General features: G+C 36.0%; 1 protein-coding gene across 2 annotated transcripts in view; it reads right to left on the reverse strand.

Annotated features, from left to right (window-relative positions):
* Positions 1–6,868: 6,868 nt before the first annotated feature.
* The window catches only part of wnt2bb (wingless-type MMTV integration site family, member 2Bb), a 42,560-nt gene continuing 32,585 nt past the window's right edge, over positions 6,869–16,843 (reverse strand). For both annotated transcript variants that reach the window (XM_048210468.1, XM_048210467.1), the window contains 4 exons: positions 15,097–15,317; positions 11,395–11,672; positions 10,914–11,178; positions 6,869–8,015 (listed from right to left, as the gene is read on the reverse strand). In XM_048210468.1, coding sequence (XP_048066425.1) covers positions 7,786–8,015; positions 10,914–11,178; positions 11,395–11,672; positions 15,097–15,317 — 994 coding nt within the window. In that variant the 3' untranslated portion in view covers positions 6,869–7,785. The remainder of the gene's footprint in view (positions 8,016–10,913; positions 11,179–11,394; positions 11,673–15,096; positions 15,318–16,843) is intronic.

Here is a 16,843-nt window from a genome sequence, read left to right on the forward strand (position 1 = left end):
GAATTTGTTGCATGTTATTTAAAAATATTGTTTCTCAATATTTCAAATTGAAGAAATAGAGCCAGCTAACAAAAATGTGTTCTAAGATCGTTTTGCTAACATTCCCATTTAGTCATGAAAATGTTATTTTTGGAATGTTCTTAGATCATTCAAAACCATCCAGTTTTTTAAATGTTTTTTTAAAAAAAAAATAAATAAATTGAACGTTAAGGGAACATTCCAATTTATAACTTTGCAAACATTATGGGATCATTACTTTTGAATGTTCTCTGATCTGAAACAAGTAACATTTAAAAAATGTTAGACGAACGTCCAGCTAAAATATAAACACCCTCAACCTGACGAATCAGTTTAAATATATGTGTGTATTGCCACAATTGATCAAATAATTAGTCAATTTCATTTGTCATTACTGCAAATAAGTAATTCTGATACATGCAATGACTATCCATTATAGCCATTTTTTTCTTTATGCACACTATAATAATCTTTTACATTGTAATCCTTTTATTTTTAATATTTGGAATGTTTGTGTGCTGCTGCGCATTCCTCTGTGTGTGTGTGTAACAAGCAGAATGTATGTGCATTGTGAACCCGCCTATAGGTTCATATTACTAACGCACCCTTTAAATAACAAATAAATAAATAAAAAATAATGCACCATTGAATTTTTTGTTGGTCAATGGCGCAGTCGTTTTCAGTTTCCTCAAAATAGCAACACGCCAACAATGCACCTGAACACACCTCGTTTTGTAGACCAGCACGCCCATGGGTGAACAGATGGGCGCAGGTGCATTTGCTATTTAAACAATGTGGACGCTGGACGTGAAAATGATAACCGTGTCGGGCTGAAACTAGCAAAAAACACTTGCGTTGCGCCTGGCGTCGCATTGCGCCGGGTGTATGATAAGGCCCACAGTTTCAATGATCCGGTCTGAACAACCTGAGAAACAAAGTGAACATGGAAAGGTGCATTTTAAGTGTCTGTATTTTAATATTTTGACCCTGACCCCATAATCCCACGAACCAAAATTTTGTGAAGTGTGCTCAGAGAGCATCAGTACATTTAAACTCACAGTCACTAAGCAACTTCAAAGGCACCTGAATTATCCCCCAGCCCTCTATCTGTCTGCTCTCTGTCTCGCTCTTGCTCACTCATACCTTTCAGAGGGCTGGAATCTCATGCATTTGACCCGGAGACCCTCAAGCCAACAAGCAGAGTCAGCACTCATTCACTCATAAATGTAATCATAATCAATATAATATCAAGATAATCAATATAACATAATCATAATAACATATATAAAATCAACTCAGTTTTATTTATATAGCACATTTAAAAACAATAGGGTTGACCAAAGTACTTCACAATTATAGAAATATTATATATATATATATATATTTATTAGGTTCAGTACTCTTTCTAGGTCACTAATCAAATAAGTATGTTTGCAATAATGAGCATATAAACTTCTGTACAAATAGTCAGGCATACTTGCTTCGATTAAAGCACAAGATGCTCTTTTGGATCTTTCTCAAATCATGCTGGAGAATATTATCATCAGGTTTCACAAAAACTTCATGCAGCTTGAATGCTGCTGTCACCAGATATAATGTTTCTTAAATTTCACTTAAATTGACAAATAATATTAAGATAATGTTGAAAATTAGACTAATGCAAAACGTTTGGATCTCGTACATGTTTTCAACATTACAAAAATCATACCCCTTCAGGTTTATATTGGAATGCAAGAATAAATGAATATGCCTAAATAATATATAAATACATTTTTGTAAAGATGAAAAATAGGATTCAGGATAAATAACTGCACAAATACTGGAAAGCAGCAGGATTTCTGTGCATATCATTCATCAACAATTAGGAAAATGTCTTATAATCAGTGCAGAATGTACGGTCTCCAATTCCACAAGCTCAAATGGTCAGCGAGTGCAAACTTTTTAGTACCACTTTACTTCGATAGTCAACTTTAGATATTTAACTACAATTAACTTTGCAACATGTCAACGGCTAATAATTCAAGTATGAGTAGACTGTCTGTTTAATATCTGCTAACACTTTATTTTGATGGTCCCCCGACAGACATTTCTCAAGTACATGTCAACTTATTCAACTAACCCTAACCCCATCCTAGCAGTTGACTCTAACAAGAATTAGTTGACATGTAGTTGCAAAGTTAGTAAAATGTCTAAACTGTACTATCGAAAAAAAGTATAACCAGATAGATAGATAGATAGATAGAAGAGTAAGAGGGCAGATCAGTTGAAGGCATTCTTGAGTTCTGACTCAGGGGGATTTTTTTATATGGTACCACGTAATGTTCTGTTTTGTGGTCACTCCCTCTGGCCTTTTTCTGCAATCTCATAAACATAGGTAAAACCATAAAGCTGCTCCTCCTTGTACCTCTCTCTCTCTCTCTCTCTCTCTCTCTCTCTCTCTCACACACGCACAGACACACACGTGATCACACTAAATATTTCACAACCCCATACATGTACAGAGGAACCTATGCATCAGGTATGAAACACTTTTACTCACTTTTCCTACTACATAAGAGGAAACATGCAATGTTTCTGGCTTGATATGAAGCAGCTCTCATACTAACCAGCCTCTCTTCTCCTTTACACACACATACTGTAAGAAGAGAGAATCAGTAACAATAACTACAACCCAAACAGCTTGAATTACCGTGTTTGTGCATGTATGCATGTGTATATGCACTATTGTGTAAAAAAAGCTCTGTGAGAAATGTTAACATGATATGCATTTTTCTCACCTACAATACTTTATTTTTAAAATTCTAGCATGAATTCTTAAAGAGCTTCACCTGATGTCAGTCTAAGGATGTGAATAAGGTATGGTGTATGGAGAAAGGAAGAGAGGAATTGAGTGACATTATGGTAAAATCTGATGACATGCAGGCACTCAGATGGACAATTGGCGAGTTGGTGTCACTGATAGTGGGGGGTCTGTGATACTGATATCTTTTAGTCTGGGAGCAAGTGTATATGTATGTGCGTTTGCATCTTTAGCAGCGTCCTGACTGGATTTTTGGGTCTCGTTCAGACCCCAGCATGCACTGGAGCAGCACAAGGTGACAGGAGAAGTAATGAAGATGAATGTGTGTGTGTGTGTTTCTGAGAAGGCTGCTTTTCTGCTCAGATTAAGATCAGGCTTGCTGATAAAAATGCCCGCCAGGCCACTCAGAAACCCAACACTCCTCTCTTCTCTTCTCTTTCCTCACCTCTCTTCATTCCCCTCTTTTCCCATTCCCTTCATCTCCGTCCATTCCTCTTGTATGAGTACAGGAATGAGCTTTTGGTTTCTGTCTTCCTTTATAGTCTTTATAAAATATAATTTAACAGCAAATATTTTCCTCACTTTTCTTTGTACAGTATGTTGTATATATGTATGTGTGTGAGATAGAGAGTTAAAAGTCCACTGCGAAAGACTGTTTAGGGCAAAAATGACAAAAATGAGTACAGAAACTGTGCTCGCTATATGCTAAGACTACAGTAATGATTAAAATAAATCAGTTAAAATAAATGTATGGCATAAAATGAAGAAAAACATTTAAGATTTAGCACTATCATTTGACATCATGATAACAAATGGCCTTGTCTCGCAACAAAATTGCAGTATGACAACACGATTACAACACAATCAGAACATACGCTTTTGTTCAAAAGTTTGGGGTCATTAATTATTTAAAAAAATAAATAATAAATGTATTCTTTTATTCTGCAAGGACATTAAATTGATCAAAAGTGACAGTAAAAACTTTTGCATTGTTACAAAAAAAGAGGTCAATTTCAAATAAATGCTTTTTTTTTTTACTCTTTACTCTTTATCAAAAAATCCAGAAACAAATATATCACGGTTTCCACACAATATTAAGCATATTTTCAACATTAATAACAGAAATGTTTCTTAAGCACCAAATCAGCATATTAGAATGATTTCTGACGGATCATGTGACACTGAAGACTGGAGTAATGATTCTGAAAATTTAGCTTTGCCATCACAGGAATAAATTACATTTTTAAATATAATAAAATAGATAATAGTTATTTTAAATTATAATATCATTTCACAATATTGTAGCATATGAGACTCAAAACTCTAAAAGAAAATTAAAAAAAGATCTTACCAGCCCCAAACTTTTGATATATATATATATAGTTATGTGGATGTGGCCTCCTGTAGAACATAAATCCAGAGTTCTCTTCATCTGACAGGATATTTTCTGATGAATGAAGTGAATAGTATGAAATATTTCATTTGTCCTTTTATTTGGCCTCGAAAAACATCTCTTCTAAGAACTAAGGCTGCCGAACCCAAAATGGGTTTGAGAGTTGCCTGTAACCAACTTCTCTGAAGCAGGTTTAATAAATCATCGTATGCAACCTGGATCCTAATCAGGGTCATGTACCCTCTCACCCGCCAGCGGAATTAGGACAGAGCCAAACAGACCACTCAGAGGGGCCAGATTGGTGGCATTCGTCAGATACCATGATGCCTATTTATTTGCTGGTGACATGAGGCTGCAGGCAGCACTGATCTCTCTCTATCCCTCTGTTTCTATATCTCTCTATCAGCGCCTGATCCTCTAGGGTCATATTAAGTGTGTTTAAGGCCACTGTTAAAAGGCTTGAATTATCATACTGTAACGATTAGTAATAATGGCCAGCAGCTCATTCAAAGCAATCTGAGAAGCCTTATTGTGCACAACTGCTTCCCAATTAGATCAAACTATAATTAGCTTCCCCAGGAAACACTGAATGTTTGACAGAATACAATACTTTCACTTTTACAGAACAGAATTTGTAGGCCTGCAGAACGAACACACAAGAAGTGTATGTAAACAAACTCACACTCAATACGTTTATGTGCAAATATAATTGAGATACAGCAGATTTTTAGGTAGTTGAGCTATAGTCTTTATCTGTGTCAAAGTATATGACACAATGTGTAATCGGATATTTGAAGGATTAAATACACATTGCGCGTGACCTCTGTCAATTGTAGTCTGAATGACCTATATGCATGCTGAATGAAGCCGAGCTACAGGTCAGTTTGACTTCGTAAAAAAAAAAAAAAAGTCCTGGTATGACTTTTTTAAATGACATTTTATAAGACAAATTATTGTTTAATTTTAATTAATGTAGCAATGTTTGAAGCACAGCTCACACAGAAGTAACTTTCAAACCAAACAGTTATCGCAATTTCGATTCCGTCTTGAACCCATTGTGAATCTGCGTGGGGAAAACTTTGGCCTGCATACACTGTAAAACGAAACAGTGAAATTAATGAAATGAAATGAGTTTGTTTCACTCAAATAATAATGATAGTTCATTGTACTTAATAGAAAAAAAGTTGCATGAACTCATAATTTGATTTTAGTAAGCTGAACTTAATATGATTGAGTTAAATGTAAATACTTAAATGTTTTGAGTATTCTGAACCTATTGAGTTTGACAGTGCTCCTGCTTAGTCTTATGTAACTTTATTACTTTGAGTTTGATGAACTTAAACCATTTAAGGCAATCGGTTTCCTCAAACTGTTTGGTAAGACTTAGTTAGATTAGTTATCTGAGTTCAAACTGAATGAGTGGAATAAACTTAAAATCTTTGAGTTTACTCTAATTATTGACTAAACCAACACCAAAATATGAGTGAATTTAACTTAATGTATATGAGTTTACAGTACTCATACTTATTGGTTTTAAAACTTAAATGGTTTAAGGCAATCGGTTTCCTCAAATGGTTTGAGTTAACATAACTTATCGGGTTTTACAGTGTACGAAATTTCAGATCGTGTGAATTTATATTGAATACAATTGAAGTGATTTATGGGTTAATACATTGCGTATTTCTTGTGATAAATGCTGTGAATTATGAAATAGTTCTCGTGAGTGGGTCATTGAATGTATTATGAAGCTGGCCATTGTAAAATCACATTTTTCCAATAAAAGCAAACCTTCTAAAAAACATGAGTTGTACCTAATAAGGGAGGGAAGATTGTAGGAAACAACATGCTTTGTTTAGAAAACAAACCATCCTGAAAAAGCTCTAAAATCACAAGCAGACACAAGCCCCACTGTGACGGAGGCCTGTTCAAAGCTGCCTCTGCCCTGTCATTAAACTAATCAGCTCATTATTGGACAGTTCAGGTTGGACATTGGTAACGTTTCGTAGAAAGGGAGGCCCCTAATGTCTAAGATCTCTCTTAAGATACCCTAATGCAAAGTCTGATTTAAACCAAGGGGTCAATGTCTTGCTGGTTATCATGACTCCTTAGCCCCTGCTTGTAGATATACCATCAGCATTATGAAGTATCATTCCAATTTTAAACAACTGTTTTTAAGTTTAATATATTTTAAAATGTTATTTATTCCTGTGATGGCAAATCTGCATTTTCAGCTGCCATTACTCCAGTTTTCATTGTCACATGATCAGTCAGAAATCATTCTAATGTGATGATTTGGTGCTCAAGAAACATTTACTATAGTTATCAATGTTGACAACAGTTGTGCAAAATAATTGTTTTGTGGAAACTGAGATACAGTTTCAGGATTCTTTGATGAACAGAAAGTTCAAAACAACAGCATTTATTTGAAATGGAAATATTTTGTAATATTATAAATGTCTTTACTGTCACTTTTGATCAATTTAATATGTCCTTGCTGAATAAAAATATAAATTTCTTAAAAATAAGACATTTATTTAGATTCCGAATGAAATGAAGTTAACTTATGCTGTCATGACATCATGATCCTGCAGTTCCAGAGTAATTAGTCACATGACATTTCCGGCCATTAGGTGAAGAAAAGCAAAATAAAATGACTCTTTATGTCTTACTTAATGTCTTTATATGAACTTCTGCTGAAAAAATAATTACACAGTTAACAAGTACCACAGCACAGGGGAGCTAATGAGAGCTTACACCTCTACCAGTCACAGCTGTTAACACCATTCTTCTTGTTTACACAGGCAATGATGAGTTTTACAATAACATGTCATTTTCGCTCAACTGTTAGCTAATGTCCTTAGTGCATGCTCATTTATATTATTATTATTACATCTAACCCTTCCAAACGCCTCTGTAGCTTCCAGAGAAACTCTCTGTTAGGGCCCCATGTGGAGTGAGCAGCCCACATAGCTGTCATCCATTTTGTCCTCTTGAGTCCCTCTGACCAGCCTCATTCATTCCTTTATATTCGGTACCGATAGTCAGAGTAAAATACTGTCCAGTATGGGCACGTGATGTATGTTAAGTACACGGCTGTGTTTTCAATAACATGTGATGTACATATTCAGCTATTAGCCATGATAATATCTGATAGGCTCAGAGTCAGTTTAAAATATTATTTTAAAAGCAGCACACCTTTTGTCACAAAACAACACTCATAGAACAAAATTCTCACGTCAAAACGAAACAAAAAAAAAACACCAACACGTTACAGCACAGGTTGTTCTAGAATCCTAAACCTTTACGTCCTCCGATCAATTCAAAACAAAAACAGCAACGAAAAAAAAAAAGGAGAGAAGAAGAAAGAGAGATACATCTGCCATATCAGGCAAAGTGTGCAAGGCGCTCATGAGAAATGTAGATTTCAGTTGTAGTGCTTTCACAAAATAAGTTCAAATAAAGCCATGCAACAGAGAAGAGGGATTGGGGAAGGGGTAAAAATCGCAAGGGATGGACTTCATATCCCAGAATGCCGTGGACAAAATCCTGAGGAACGGGAGGAAGTGGGCGTGTCTCAGGTCTGGTCCAGCCATTCGGCACGTTTAGGAGCTTTGCAGGTGTGAATGTCGACAGCCTCCTCGCAGTCTTTGCACTCGACAGCGCAACACCACTTAAACTTACACTCACACTTGGTGATGCGTTTTACGCGTGTGGTGTCGTAGCCCCGCCCACAACACATGACCTCGCAGCCGTCGGTCCCCCGGGACGTCTTATTACAGACCCGACCAGCAGTACCCAATGATCCTGGAATGCAAAAAAAAAAAAAGAAAAGAAAAGAAAAGAAAAGAAAAAGGAATTTGTTTCAATACCCAGATTTTACATTGGACGTCAAGTGGTGACCTAACATACCCCTAAAAACGAATGCATTTCATGATGCATTAAGTCCACCACAATACAAATAAGCATAATTCAATCAATAAATCAAATTAATTACAAATATAAATATTTTGTACAGTGGAAAATTATATTTGTATGATTTATATATATATATATATATATATATATATATATATATATATATATATATATATGATTATTTATTTATTTTACATATATATATGATTTTTTTTAGATATGCACCCTGATCTTTCATTTTTAAAATTTCACTATAACAATGTTCTTGCTACCATAATGTCTTACTTATATTATTATTCATTATAATGTAATTTATTTATTAATATAAATTATTATATTAATTATATATTATATATTATTAAATTATATATTTCTACATTTATATTTATATTAGTAATTTATAACCCTATTTCATTCATTTTGACTATCAAAAAGCATAGTTAAAAGGCTGTTATGAACAAAAAATAATTAGAAAGGATTCAAATTTGCAAATGAATATTTTTTAGTGATCAATAAATTACCATTAAACCCTGATGTACCAAATACGATACACAAAATTAAATACATAGATAAAAGGTTTTATTATTACTATTATTATTATTACATATTTTGTCTAAAGGTTCAATAGACAGTTTAATTTAAAAAAAATCTATTTTTCTAATTAGTATTTCGTATTTCAGGCTGTACAGGGTTAATGGATTCCCAGTCATATTATTCAGCCAAAATGCCATTTGACTGAACAAAATAATAATGACATAAAATAACTTTGATGAACAGATGAATTTTGATGAACAAAAGCAGAAATATATTACCCAACAGTCTTGTAACAAAAATAACAAAGAAAGTAAGACCAGCCATAAATAATCAGATTGGTGTTTTGGAGTCTGCGTGTTGTTGTTTCGCAAGGTTAAACACACAGTGGACAGTGATGGTCTCTATCTTAAAAAAAAAAAATTCTGCCTGCCCTGCGGCCATGAGAACCAGAGAGTGATGGTTGTGCTGGCAGCTTTGAAAGAATGGGATTTGAAAAATGAGCCTGTTGTATCCTTGGGGTGCAAATTCCACTGGGGTGGTGATGCTGCTGGTGGTTCGGGGGTAAGCGCATTGACCCTCTGAAATCACTGAGCTGTGAGCTGTCTGTCTGACCCAAACACACACTCAAGCCATCACACTGACGCATGAGCTGCAGAAGTATTCTCAGAAAGCAGAGTAACACAGTGTGACGTGATACATTTCCAGTAGGAATATATTGTCTAAACTACTAGTCAGTCTTAGCGAAGCCCTGTATAGTTGGGTCCAATATCCCATGTTTTTTATGGGGTGTTCACGTAGGATGTGTTCTTGGGTTCAAAAACAGCTAAATGGAAAAGAGCATATGGTTGAGTGGCACACCACCCAAAAAAGTAACACTCTGTGACAAAAAATCTGCATGTATTGCAGCACGGCAAAGCATAACATGCGCTAAAATGCTTTCAGAGATGTTGCATTTCTAGATTCATCCTACTGCAGATGAAATATATAAAAAAGATATATTTATTTTACAAATTAAATACAAATATTTAAAAATTAGTCATAAAGTTAGTCTATTCATGGCCCATCATCACCAATTGAACATGGTACTTGTGCAGCTAGTCCAGATGATACATGCAGAGGTGTGTGTCAGAGTATCAAGGATTAACCAAGCCAAAAAAAAAAAAAAAAACCCATCCCACCTCTTCTGACCCTGTCAAAGCCTCTATTGCCCTTTTTACCCTTAAGGTTTATGGTTAGATTTAGGGCAGGGCAGGTGTGAGAGTCAATTTACCTCAGTTACTGAATCCTGTCTTTCTCTACACTATCGAGTCATGTAAAAATTAACATGGCTAACCACCATCACACTGGATCTCAGAAGTGAGGATCCTCTAAGGTCTGCAGGTGATTCAGTGGCCAGCCTGTTAGGGTACATTTACACAGCAATGATGTACTAAAAACAGAAACGGTTTTCTTTTGTGTTTTCCGCGTACAGATGACAATGTTTGTCAAAACAATCCCCGTTCACGCGGATCCGCGAAAACAACTAAAAACGCTGTATTATGCATGGCAGGCCAGTAGTTGGTTATGTCACTTTGTAAAGAAACACTACACACCTATAGTGTAATACCTATGACATGCCTGTGCATGACCTTTTTCACAAATTTGCATTTTTGTAGTTTACACGGAGACGATAACTGTATCGTTTTCAAAAACTGCCACTTTGAAACCCATTTTAAAAAGTTTGTGTTTACAGGCCGACAAACGGCCAAAATGAATAAAAAGTTTTCAGTTATAAGTTGAAAACAATGTTGTGGATACACCCTTGTAAAGTGTAAAGTGTTTAATTTAGTCTTCATAAATTAAACACTTTACAGTGTCTCATAAACTGGATTTTATTTATCATACCTTTATTTATCACGCAGGCTAAGCACTTCCTGCATTCTGCACATCTGATGATCTACCTCTTAATTCCGAGAAGTTTTCGCAAAATCCAAGTTTGACATTTATTTTGTTAATGCTGAGTGCGTCAGCAGCAGCAGAGTTAACTATTCGTGTCATTAGTAATACATGAGTCACAGTATAGGTTAGTGCTATAATTGCAGTATTACTAAATGAGTCAGTATTTACACTGCTTGAAAGGAATCGCTGTACTTTTATTCTTCAAACATCCGGGTTTGGTTTGTTAAACTCTTTAACCCTAAGTATTAAACTACAATTAATTCAACCAATAATGTCAGTCGTAAGTGTGGTATCTTTGTTTTTTTTCATTCTTACCTGCAGCTTTGTCCATGAGGCAGTAATCTGGTGAGGTTTCGAAGTATACCAGGTCATTTTTTGTGGCTTTCCTGAAGTCTTTATTGGCTACTGTGAATCCTGTCCCATCTTGGTTCATGGTGACCTCGATGGCTCCATTGTATTTCTTACGAAGGTAATCTCCCGTTTTACGGAAATCCGACATTGCCAACCAGCAGGTTCTCAGAGTGCACGACCCACTGACTCCATGACATTTACACTCCAGCTTCATAAAGCGCTTTACAGCCTGTAAAACAGAGAAACCATCCCTAGTAGTAATTATATGAACAGATTCCATGTGGCCAAGAATAGCCGCAGAATGTAAACAGAGTTTCACAGGAACGTTTTTGTGCTATTTATGTGCCAAAATACTGAGTTGCTTAGTTGTAGTGGCTTCATTCGTTCGACTTTTCCACCATACAGTTATATCACCATGAATGTGTCATATAGTCTCTGTTCTCACCATTCTGCCACAGCGGTTGTTATGAAGGTTCATGAGTGCTCGTGCGTCTTTCACAGTTCGCTCTTTTGCGTCTACGAAGGCTTTGGCGAACTTTATCCCATAGTTGATGTTATCACTGCAGCCACCCCAGTCAAACTCTCCTCGTTCGTCGCTGGCCCGGCCACGCTTGTGGGGGTCACAGTTGCACGTCTTTAGCTCCCCCTGACTGCAGGCACGGGTAATAGCGAAAACCACTCCCGCCGAGGAGATCGCATATACGAATGCCGCCTCACGACTGCCTGCAAAGACAACAATCATGAAGTCACAACACATTTAGGTCCTTAATCAGACACTCAAAAACACTTAATCACACCTTCCGCTCTCATATAATCCCAAACAGCACTTCTGATTTGTCCAGAGACCTGCCTAGGGGTGTGACTAGACCCAGTGTGAGTGTTTGGTTTAAATATTAGTACAGGCCTAATCCCTCCAGGGTGGGCCATTCTCTGCTAGGATAAATTGTTTGAAGGTTCGCAGTCTGATAGTGAACTGCCACAGTTATTTTCTAATCTTAACCTGCTATTTCTAAGCGTCCTGCGTGTTTGGACTCATGTCACTCACACTGATTCCTTTAGCCTGACTGAATGTTAGAAAAATACCAAATGTAAATCATCGTGGACAGTTACAAGGAATGTCTAATTTTGCGATTAAACCAAAAGTGTGTTCTTCAAAACTTGTATTGTAGTTGTTTTAAATGTGCAACTTTAAATGTTCTAAAAAATAAAATTACAATATAAAACCTATTTTGTATGTTATATATTTTATAATTACATTTATGCTACAGTTTAAATGTTTGGAGTCAGTACGATTTTTTTAATGAATTTATGAGTTTATTAAGCAAGCGTCAATTAAATTGATCAAAACTGACAGTAAAGACATTTACAATGTTAGAAATGATTTTCATTTCAAATAAATGCTGTTCTTTTAAACTTTATATTAATCAAAAAATCCTGAAAAAAACAACTTTTTTAATGTAACGGCTACAGAAAATTTCGCTTTGTCATCACATAAATTCCATTTTAATATATACTACAATAGAAAAGTTATTTTAAATTGTAATATTTCACAATAGTTCAAAGTATGATATTTCAGTTCCGTATTTTTCATCAAATAAATGCTAAGCATTAAAGAATTTTTTCAAAAACATTAAAAAAATCTTACTGACACCAAACTTTTGAGCAAACATTTCTAGTAGAAACACGTAGAAAAAGTGTTTGTGACATGTAAGATGTAACTTTTATCACATTCATTTAATAATATTACTAGTATTAATAATAATTGGGACATATAGGAAGATGTATCAATAGATTTAGGTTAGATTTTTAACGCCAATAGCTTTACAGATTTGAAAAATGATATATTTTTTTAACAAAAAATTGAAATGCATATATCTGCTAAATGTGGAGTACACTAGCATTTACATAACCTTGAAGTTATTTATATGCTATAGTGAATAATAACTTCCGCAGAACTTAAACTTTGTTTTAATGGATATTTTTTATTATAGGACCCCCTGACCAGATCTCCACCTCAAGTTGTCCTTCTCACGCTGCACTCCAGTCGTTTTCAGTTTCCTGTTGCAGATAAAATGTGTTTCAATGATCTGTGCTCATGCAGTACAATGACATCTGGAGGATATCTATGTTTGAATCGCTCCATCATTCATACAGCAAGATATTCTCCAAAGAAAAATAGATTTTTTTAAATAGTACAGTTGCTGTTTATAGGAGAATCCTCTCCTGGCAACCGCTCCGATTCTAATTCCATTTCATAAACTGAATACACGCAGTGCTGCGAGAGTCTGTCCGGCTGCCAGAATCATCTCTCCAAACATTTACATCCACTATGCCTGTTTATGTGGTAAAGAGGCATAGAGAATGCTGGAGGGGTGATATTTTCACACAGGGATCTTTGGAACGCTGTATATGAAAGCCAAACAGAAAGCACATTTACAGTGCAGATTTCTTGAGTAAACTTCAGGTTCAGATTGAAATAAGTGATCCTGTGGGGTTCTGTCTGTTTATCACACCTGGCCAGGGATTTATGTGCATGTGGCTGGATGTCCTGTGAGATCCGAGTCGTTTCATTAATATTCCACAGTGATAAACAGTGATGGACATGTCCAAGAGAATAACTGTTTACAATGTCATAATCCTATTCTGATCCATACTGATTTATATGGTGACAGTGCAGTATGCTGATCTAGGTATTTACCATATGACATGCACAGAGAGATATTTAAAGAGAGAGAAATTTTGAGAATCAGTTTATAGAGTACCCTCTTTTTGGCGTGTTTGCACTGCAGGAACTAGGAATGATTTTAGCTATAGGAATGCCTCTTTGGGGGGACTAAATTAGCTCCTACTTCAGAGTAGGGTCTAACCTAGCACAACCAGTGACGTAACTGTACGTTGATTCGCCGAACACGTCGAAACACTAGCACCCGCCAATTTTCAATAAGAATTAGCCACTAGGATAGTTCCCGAGAACTAATTTCTCCCCCGGGCCATGTTCCAGGTTGCATTCGCACCAGGAATAGGAACTCTGAAGTGGCCGACAGCAGCGTCTTTAAACGCGGCATTTACAAACGCTAAAAACCAGTGCATGGAGGATGCCGTGATCAGACCTACATGACTGAAAGAGCAAAAACTGAGACGAAATCTCCTATGACAACTTTTAGTATTACATACTATCGAAGCGGGGAAAAGAACACAACCTTGCAGACAACAGTTAAATGCTGTTAATGCTGTTTTCCATGTTCGTGAACTAAATATATTTACATGGCTTTTTAAAAATGCTGACTGTGTTTGACATGCGTTTGACCAATCAGTGAACAATTATGTCCATGATAGTTCCTATAGTGTTGGTTCAGACCCTACTCTGAAGTAGGAGCTAATTTAGTTCCCCCAAAAGGAGTTCCTAGAACTAAAATTGTTCCTAGTTCCTGCGGTGCGAACACTGCAAAATCCGGGTACTTCAGCCGATAGTTCTAGGAACTATGAAAAGGTTCCTCTGGCGCGAAAGCCCCTATTGTGTGGCCCAGCACCTCAGGACTGTGAGATCACTGACACCACAGTTAATATAGTTTTGATAGTTTCAATAAAAAAAAGAAAAGCTAACAATATTAATGATCAAATTGACTTCAATTGATTTCAAGTCAGTATTATTATTGTATTGTCATTATTATTATTATTAAAGTCTAATAGTCCACTTTAGACATTCTACTAACTATAAGTAACTCTGCAACTACATGTCAATTAACAGTCGTTAGAGTATTAGTAGACAGTCTAATATCTGCTAACACTTTATTTTGATGGTCCCCCAAGACATTCGACTGACTATAAGTAACTGCAAGTACATGTGATCTTATTCTACTAACCCTAACCTAACAGTCTACTAATAATACATCTAACGTGGACTAAAATGTAACCTAAAAAAAGTATGCCTAAAAAAATCCCCTTCAAAGTTCAAATACATGTTATGCATTGCATTTCTAACATAAATATTACTTAATTTAGCCATTGCTGCTACATTTAACATTATAACTTCCATCATTATCTGCATTAAAGACTTAGCATTTTTATTCGTTTTTTTTCTTCATTAGCGATAATACCATTGACTCCTTCTGTCTCCAAGACACACAGACACATTTCTAGTACTCACTGCGCTGTATGACTCTCCCAAAAACAGTATGGTCTCTGTCCAGGGCACTGCAGTTCCAGCGGTGATGGCGGAATTGATGCTGGCACTCTCGAATCCACTCTTTAGCCCCACCCCCAATCGACTGCATGATGTCTGGATACTTCTGACACAACTGTCTCTGTTTATTCACCAGCCCGGGAATATTGTCGCAAATCACACGGGCACCAAGGGCTCCGATATACCTAAAATCCACAAACACAGAGGCTTAAAACCTGAATTACTCCAATCAGTCACAGATTTTGCCAATTGGTAGAAAGTGCTGAATCAGTAAACATCCAGTGATTATGCATTGCTTGACGCCAAAGAGTTTGATCATTCCCAGAATCTTAACTCTCATTAGTGGAATTTCAGAGGAAAGTTTGGCAAACTGGCATGTGTCATAAACAGACATTCACAAACCAACTATTATTTATGATTTATGTCAAGGCACATGCATAATAAGCTCAACATCAACCAATTTGGAATACATTTTTGAGCCCTATATGATAACCTGGTATTCTGAGTTAAATCTTTAGTTTTTCAACTATTGCTCTTTTATCTGAGGTATTATGTATCAGCTCTTTTATCATTTGCTGTGATGTCATACCTGATTACTTAACCCAATCAGGTAATCAGAACAGAAGAAGGAAATTTAATGAATTATGATGCGCTCTGTTTCTCTTTTACTCTCTGTATAGTTTTCACTCATGTTCTGATGGTTTCAATCCATCCCTGTTCGATAAAATGTTTGTCTAATGCCAACACAAAAAAGTCCCTCTCTTTCTCATACACACCCAAACCACATCAAGCCTGAGCTCAGCCTTCACACTAACACGCACTCGGTCATGTCAGACTGAAAGAGTTGAGTTCTAAATATTTTAGTCTGCAAAAATGTTCATTTCTAATGAGAAAAAGACGTTTTTACCTTTTAAAAAAATGTTTGTGAATGTTGATCAACCTTTTGGTTATGACTGTTCCTCCCACTCTGATGCCTCATTTGACTGTGATTACAGGGCTTTATTGGACCCTGCGCTTTGTATTCGATAGTTAGTGTTTGGAAACGCTCACCCACACACACCAGGCTGGTCTCATACATTGTGGTGGTTTACAGGTTGGCTTTACCAGCAGCAGTAATTCATTATCCACAGGACCACAACCATAACCACATGCTGTAAAAACACAGTAAAATCTGCTCTCATTTACACTGCGTGTCTGTGTGTGTAGTTAGGCTTGACTGAAGAAAAATGTATGACTAGTACATTATTTTTTGCTTATCACACAAATAGTGGTGAAAATTCCTCTCCTCCCTATTTCTGTCCTTTCTCCTCTCTCCATCTCTCTTCATCTCCAATTTTTTGTCTTTTTCTCCATTGGTCTAATCACATTTTCTCCTTTACATAGATTAGACAAAAAGGGAAGTTAGGGAAAACAATTATCAGTTTCCAGTTCTGCTGTTTTGGATGAATGATTTGAAAACTTAGCATGTGCCATAATGTCACACTCTTTATGTAAGCCAATTGCAATACGGTTGGATGATTAAAAAAATAGCTTGTGTGCCAGTCAGAAATGAATTGAGAATTTACTGTCATTTGTGACCAGAAAAGCAGTTTGTCAAATCATACTGACCTTTTGAATTTTTTTTTAAAAAGCTTTTAATTTTGAAGGTTAATTGCCTTACAGATAGATAGATGGAACGAGGGAACAACAGAATGATAGATTGAACGATAGA

Source organism: Megalobrama amblycephala, linkage group LG12 (genome assembly GCF_018812025.1).
Source record: "Megalobrama amblycephala isolate DHTTF-2021 linkage group LG12, ASM1881202v1, whole genome shotgun sequence".
Lineage (NCBI taxonomy): Eukaryota > Metazoa > Chordata > Actinopteri > Cypriniformes > Xenocyprididae > Megalobrama > Megalobrama amblycephala.